This window comes from Ruditapes philippinarum, unplaced genomic scaffold, assembly GCF_026571515.1.
Source record: "Ruditapes philippinarum isolate M1 unplaced genomic scaffold, ASM2657151v2 ctg16327_1_1_1_1, whole genome shotgun sequence".
Classification (NCBI taxonomy): Eukaryota; Metazoa; Mollusca; class Bivalvia; order Venerida; family Veneridae; genus Ruditapes; species Ruditapes philippinarum.
Genome location: NW_026856112.1, coordinates 12,789 through 20,144, shown reverse-complemented (window position 1 = coordinate 20,144; position 7,356 = coordinate 12,789). Strand labels below are relative to the sequence as shown.

General features: G+C 33.6%; 1 protein-coding gene and 1 long non-coding RNA gene across 2 annotated transcripts; one reads left to right on the top strand and one right to left on the bottom strand.

The window, feature by feature from the left end:
* Positions 1–512: 512 nt before the first annotated feature.
* Positions 513–7,045, top strand: LOC132745420 (small ribosomal subunit protein uS15; the record flags this gene model as incomplete). Its single annotated transcript, XM_060734335.1, is given in 5 exon segments — positions 513–561; positions 2,906–2,984; positions 3,665–3,834; positions 5,722–5,822; positions 6,953–7,045. Coding segments are annotated over 5 exon segments (433 nt in total), but the record flags the coding sequence as incomplete, so codon positions are not given.
* Positions 4,122–4,879, bottom strand: LOC132745421 (uncharacterized). Its single transcript, XR_009627836.1, has 2 exons — positions 4,659–4,879; positions 4,122–4,363 (listed from the first exon to the last, which is right to left on the bottom strand). It is a non-coding gene; the product is annotated as an uncharacterized LOC132745421 (long non-coding RNA).
* Positions 7,046–7,356: the final 311 nt, after the last annotated feature.

Below are 7,356 nucleotides of genomic sequence, written 5' to 3'. Positions count from 1 at the left end.
TTATGTGGCGAATCGTCAGTGTGGCGAATCGTTACTAATTCGTTCAAATAGCCAAACAATACTTAGCAATTGTTCATTTATGATTAATAATCTTGCATTGATACCGTGTTTATTAGTTTGAATCACTGGGGTCCGATTCCTTGAATCTTGTTTGTTTAAATGTTTTAATACGATCACGAACTTTATTTTTTCTATTTCCAACCTGAACCTTTGGATACTGCAGGGTCTAATTAAGGAAATTGACACCTGGAATATATATGTTGCTTTAAATATAGACACATGGATTATAGCCCGACATGCTAAATCATGGCTGCACAATTGGGCAGACCTGGCATTTTCACCAGTATGTAACACATTGTGATGTCATTAAATTTGAGTTTATATTAATTAATTAATTAGTAATTGTGTTACAGACTATCAATATAGACCAATTCACTTTAATAGGAGCATCTAAAGATTTTCACATGTTTTAAGTTTAACCTTCCATTACTGGTTACGTTGTTTTTTTCCAGAAAGGGTATATCCCAGTCAGCACTCCCTTACAGACGATCAGTTCCAACAGTAAGTAGAAAGCTCTTTAATAAAACATATGAATAATGAAGACTGGTTTTAAAATAACATTCATTTTTAAAAAAAAAAAGGAAGTGGCTAGCCGTACGGCTAGCCAAAAGTTCTAGCCGTACGTGAGTCACGTACGACTAGCAAGGACACACTGTATTGGCAAGCCGAATTAGATTTAAGTCGAAAATGCATATGTTATTTTATGACTTTAAGCGAGGATTTTTAACCAAGAAACAGCAAATGTCTTCGTATGTTTACTTTTTAGAAATTTATCTCCTTGTTGGCTACCTGAGGTCCCGGGTTCGATCCTGGGTTACACCCTTGGGATTTTTCAGAGACACTTTCAGTGTTTCCCACCTACATAGAGGTGTACAGTGTAACTTCCGAATTCCGGAACTTCTGAAATCCGGAAACTTCTAAAAACCGAACAATTTTTTTGGTCCCGATTTTTTCTCTTCTATTTTCTATTAATATATTACTTCTGAATTCCGGAACTTCTAAATTCTGAATTCCGGACGATATTTTCGTAAAATTAGAGTCAAATCAATGCAATTTTACCTCCGAAAACCGGAAATGTCCAAAGGTGTGAAATACATTGTAAATCGAGAATGTTTACCCTGCAGGAAGATTTAATCTCCCTATCGATTGTTTACTAATTAGCGGTGATCGTGTAATTTGACACGCGTTAAAATCACAAACTGTGAAATGGTATGTTTGAAGTGATGCGGTTAATCAAAGTAATTTACTGCGGTCAGTTAATTTGAATTGTTTATTAGCGGATTAAATCACAATGAGTTGGGACAATGTATGTATCAAACGTCTTTAGGGATTTTATTGCATTTGATGTAATAATTAATTAACTAGCATCGGACGATATGTAAGTTTTTGGAATTAACAACATTTCTACAAACTGATAGAAATTCAAAAGCATTTGCAGGTGTAAGATAAAAATGTATTATTTTCATTCACATCTTTATCTTGATTAAAAGACTATTATATATGATATTACAGTAATGGCCACATCTTCCTTGACATTTAGTGATATTAAGTGGCTTAGTCTTGTCCACATTTTCATAAACCTCTGAATTCCGGAAACCTCTGAAATCCGAACTTTTTGACAAGTCCCATGGGTGTTCGGTTTTCGGAAGTTACACTGTACTGGTAAGAAATCCAGGAAATCCTCGCATGTATCAGTGCTATACACTGGGCATGTAAAAGAACCAAGGGGTCTATTCAATAAGAGCTAGGGACTGGTTCCCGGATTCCCTTGTATCTTAAAGCTGTTTCTTAAATGTATACAATGTATACCTGCCTGTAACACTCGTAAGAGGGGTTGGCAGTATCCAGAGATAGATAGATAGATACAGTAAATAAAGTACGAATATAATATTCTTTGTCATCTCAAGACGTTGAGAAAAAAAAAAGCGTTTGGTCGCAGTTAAATAACATCAATTGAAATACATGTAGTTTACAAGATATTGATTATAATCCGTTTTTGTCTCATTAAGTTTAATTTTCGACACCTTTAAAATGAAAAAAATATTGTTGTTGGGCTCTGATTATTGCGTCAATTACCGACCGTATAGAAGTTTGTCCATCATTAAAGAAAGTTTGCATGTTCCGTGAAACGCATTTTAAAATTCTATTGTCAGTCCCTGGGTAGGCTTTAATTAAGGCTTATTAATTGATTGTGCTTTTATGTTCGATATTTATCTACTGTATTTGAAAATTATACAATTATTTTTGCTTTTCACCATTTTTTTTTCAATGTTCTTTTTATTTATTCCACTCCGATCATTATTTATTCGATCCATGTGCTTAATTAACAAAAATTCACCTTTCATACAAATAAAACAACAAATCATAATCATGAGGCACAAAATAACATATGCATGTTCGACTTCCATATAATTTTGAAAAGTGCCGTACGGCTAGACAATACAGTGAGTCCTGGCTAGTCGTACGTGACTCACATACGGCTAGAACTTTTGGCTAGCCGTACGGGCCCGTACGGCTAGCCACTTCCAAAAAAAAAACATTTTTTAATTCGTATTCAACATTTATTTGATTGGATTGGAAAATCATGAGAATATTTGAACATCAAAGCCATTTTTGAAGCAGCACTCCCGCTCAATTTCAAATGTAAGAATATATGCACTCCCTGTCATTGAAAAATTGGGTGTACATTTCAAAATTTACAAGTACATGTGAAGCTCAAACATGTTGAAAGAGTTTAGGTAAAACAGTCCAAGGCTTTACATTGTATTTTGTTCATTAAAAAAGTCATCCTGTTTACATCTTACAAAAAAATATTTCCAGCATGCAAAGTTTTTCATTATTTCAGTGGTTGAAACTGACATCAGAAGATGTTCAAGAACAGATTTTTAAGCTGGCAAAGAAAGGATTGACTCCTTCACAAATTGGTAGGTAGCATTAATTATCTGTGCGCTTAGAAAATAATTTTGTTGTCCTACCTTTTAAGATTGATACACTAAGGAGGGACTGTGTCGTAGAGTATAGTAAAGATATTCAAGTCTGGGTATTTCTTAGTTTAAATCAAATACTTCTCACCCCAGGGTTCTAATTCTGCCAGGCTCTTGGATTTTTTTCTTGCAAGAAGCAAGAAGATTGTAAGTAATTCACAGATAAGTTGATGGGTTGGGGAGTTCAGAGTTTAAATCATACCTGGGGCTGTGAAATTCTTCCATGTTAAGAATCTAGTTACAGGTCAGTGCTTCAAAGCCTGGTATAATTACAGTTACCTATTGGTTATACCAGAACTTTGCTATATTTTCAAACTCAACTGGACTGAAATAAGATTGTAAATTAGGGTTTTTGTTTGACTCGCTCAGAATTTAAGCCAGTTTTGTATTAAAAGCAAATGTGAAGTGTATTAAGCAGTCTAATTCTTGGTAAGACTTATTAAGATCTTGTAATTATTTTACCATTGTTCTGTAATTCAGTTCAATTAAAAAAGTAAGTATAATTAAGTACAGAACAGAGTTAAATTATTATGAACTTTCCTTAAATTTATTTCTGGACTAATTTGTGCCAAAGTTGTGCTCTTGACAAGGAAATGAAAAATATCTGTGGTTTATTATAGGTGTGATTTTGAGAGATTCTCATGGTGTGGCCCAAGTGAGATTTGTCACTGGAAACAAAATTTTGAGAATCTTGAAGGGAAAGGGTCTTGCATCGGACATCCCAGAAGATCTCTATTACCTGATCAAGAAAGCCGTCAACATCAGAAAACATTTAGAAAGAAACAGGAAGGTACATTCATTTAATGCATATGAATTACAAAATGACAGATGATGCATATAGATGGTATTTCAATTTATTCGTCTACATTCAGCATTTAAAGCAGCATTTTCAGGATTCCCTCTGGGTCAAAATTAGTTTGCGCCACCAAATTCGCCAATCAGAAAAAGTTGGAGCCAATGGCTCCAAAGTTGGAGCCAATGGCTCCAAAGTTGGAGCCAATAATTCTGCAAGGGAGACATGCCTATCTTTGCTAAGATATGCTAGCAGTTATATATCATTATGATTACAAACACATATTTATAATATTTCATTTTATTACAGCTGCACATGTTTATTATCTAAAATATAGACATATTATTATGTGGTTTTCAAATTCCATTTAAATAAATACACATGACAGCATAAATGTAATCAAAAACATCATGTTAAGTTAGTCATGGGAGGTCCTGTTTTCCACCGTTTTGCCAGTATAGCAGTTCTTCTCACAGGCTGGACTGAGCCAAGATCTTTCCCAGCTTCTACCCGACAATCTGGTGATCTACAGATACAAAATAAAAAAAAAAAACATTACTATAAATTGACTTCATCTAAAAATCAATGAGAACAAAAAATGAAATAAATACTAAGTATTTTTAACAATGAAAAATATTGTTTATTTTAATAGGGTTTGCATGTGAATAGACACTTCAGCACTTTACATTCAGATATGAAAATATTAACATTGCAGTAAACAGTGGCTTTAGATCAATCATTAGTGAAATTATTCTTTTAATTGTCATCCGATTTAATATTCAAACTGTAATTATTTTTAATCAGTTGACGAGTCAACTTACCTAAAGTTCAATGTTTGTCAACATCACGGACGATCTTTCACTTCTCTGTTCGCTACTAACACCTGTTGACCACACATGTAGTTATCAGTGAATGAAAGACGTAAATTGTTCCAATTAACACATTGACACTTTCATCTTCACATGTTCCCGAAGTGTCACACAATTGATGACATAATTGATTATACGGTACCCGATTATACAGTTTATAAACAAACTAATACTGTGTGACCTTTCACATTTAGGCCGCTTATGTAATTGATGCGGCCGCTTATGACATTTAAGTGTACTAGTTGTCGGATGCTTTTATCTTACGTTGGCGCCAGTTAAATTCGCCAATTAAAAGATTTTATGCGCCAGAATTAATATTTTGTCGCATTGGCGAGTGACAGCGGGAACCCTGATTTTTTGTTTCACCCATTTTAGAGTCTTTGCTAAAATGCCTATTTTTGCAGCTTTGAGAAGTGAAATATTTTTATTCTTGCTTAATGTTTTTGTTGCAAAAATAAATTCTAGATCACTTTAATTACCTAAGTTTTTTGTTTTGAAATGTTGCAGATAAGAGAAATTTGCCTATAACTATACAAATATAGGCAACAGTCCACTGCAAAACATGAGTGACCTGGTCTTTGTGGGATTTTGTCAAACTTTCATGGTTATAGGAGGAGTCCTCCTTTAACTGTTCAATTTTGTATTACATCTCAATATAAACTATCTGTCTCCCTGAAGTAGTATGACATTGTGCCAAAATGTAGTTCAGTATTCAGACTGTAAAAGCAACATTGTAACCACTGTACTGATTTCATCAATGTTATTGGAGCTGATTAGCCAATAGAATTTACACGTCTGATTGAATCTATGCATTTGGAATTGGCAAATTGGAAAAAGTAAAAATTGATATGCTGTAGAAAGCATTTGATTTTAGTCAGTATTAGTTAATTGAATACTTGTATTAGTTCATAGCACAGCATACCATAACATATCTAACCATAGCACTGAACCATGGTCAACAAATGAAGTAAGTATGAAATTTTTATTACTACAATGTAATATTGTTAACTTTCAGGACAAGGATGCCAAGTTCAGACTGATTCTTGTAGAGAGCAGAATTCACAGATTGGCCAGATACTACAAGACCAAGAGAGTTCTGCCACCAACCTGGAAATAGTAAGTTCTGCTCCCTTAAATTACCACACATAAGTATGTTGCTCTTTGTTAATATGATGTAAGAAAAGTTGGTTGTCCTACTATAGCCAACGCCCATGGTGTAACACTTGGATAAGGTTTTACATTAAAATGTATAACTTGTTAACTCGGTGTAACACTTTGATAAGGTTTTACATTATAATGTATAACTTGTTAACTCGGTGTAACACTTTGATAAGGTTTTACATTATAATGTATAACTTGTTAACTCGGTGTAACACTTTGATAAGGTTTTACATTAAAATGTATAACTTGTTAACTAACTGAATGTTCACTTGAAACTTCAATCATGTAGATCGGTCTCCAATAACTAGATTTGCATGGTTATATAATATCACTTTGAACCACTGAAATTATTCACACATCTTGAGGTTCATGTTTTAGATGGTCTTATTTTAAGCTTGCAGACAAAGGCCTTTAAGTTGAACATTGGTAGTGAATGTACATAATTCCTGCTTGGCTTTTGTTTATTATTAAACTAAGTGTTTAGTATGGAGTGTAGATTGCTACACTATTGGCAGCTTGAGTTCTGCACTGGTACTTAAAAAACTAAAGTTGATATATGAAGAAAAGTTCGACATTATTATACCTTTCGTACATTAACAGAATAGTGTCAAAAAAATTTGTCTTAATATGGTAACAGTAAACTTACATGTTGTCATTGGAACAGTGTCTATTTTTGGACAGGGGATGGGGAGATTCACTCATACTTTTGAGAATTCCCATTTATTTTTTCAGAGGCAGCGGGGAAATTTTACATAGAAAAAGATCAACAAATGTATTAAATAATATCTCACTTTTAAATAAAAATCCACCCTGTTTTTCAAATCCTAGAAAAGACACTGTTGGAACCAAAAAAATTATATCCAACACGATTATCCGAAGATAATTCAAAGTACTGGGACTGAAAATAGAATTAATGTTATAATATCTTTAAATATGATAGTTTGTTTCAGGATAAGTATTAAGATGACTGTTCACAGAAAGTGATATTGCAGATTATTTCTGATTTATTTCATGGTTAAAAGTAATATTATTTATGTGAATTGTTGCCAAGATTCTATTCATGACTTAATGTTTGTTATTTACAGCCAATCCGCCACTGCTGCAGCTATGGTACAGTAAAAGACTTTATAGTTGTCGTACCTTGTACAGTCTCTCTAAATAAATGAAAAAAATCTGAACATTGTTGATTGTTATATAGTGTTGTGTTGTCCAAGACAATTTTGTAACCTACTGAGTCTGCTGAAATAAGTGACACTCAACTGAAATGGGTCTAAAAATGTGACTGTTCCAGTAACAAACTACTAGGCATCCATGTGTGCCTTTTTTAGCTCACCTGTCACAAAGTGACAGGGTGAGCTTTTGTGATCGCTTTTCGTCTGGCGTCAGTCCGTAAACTTTTGCTTTAAATGACATCTCCTCATAAACCACTGAGCCAATTTCATCCAAACTTCACAGGAATGTCTCTTTGGTGGTCACCTTTTAGAATTGT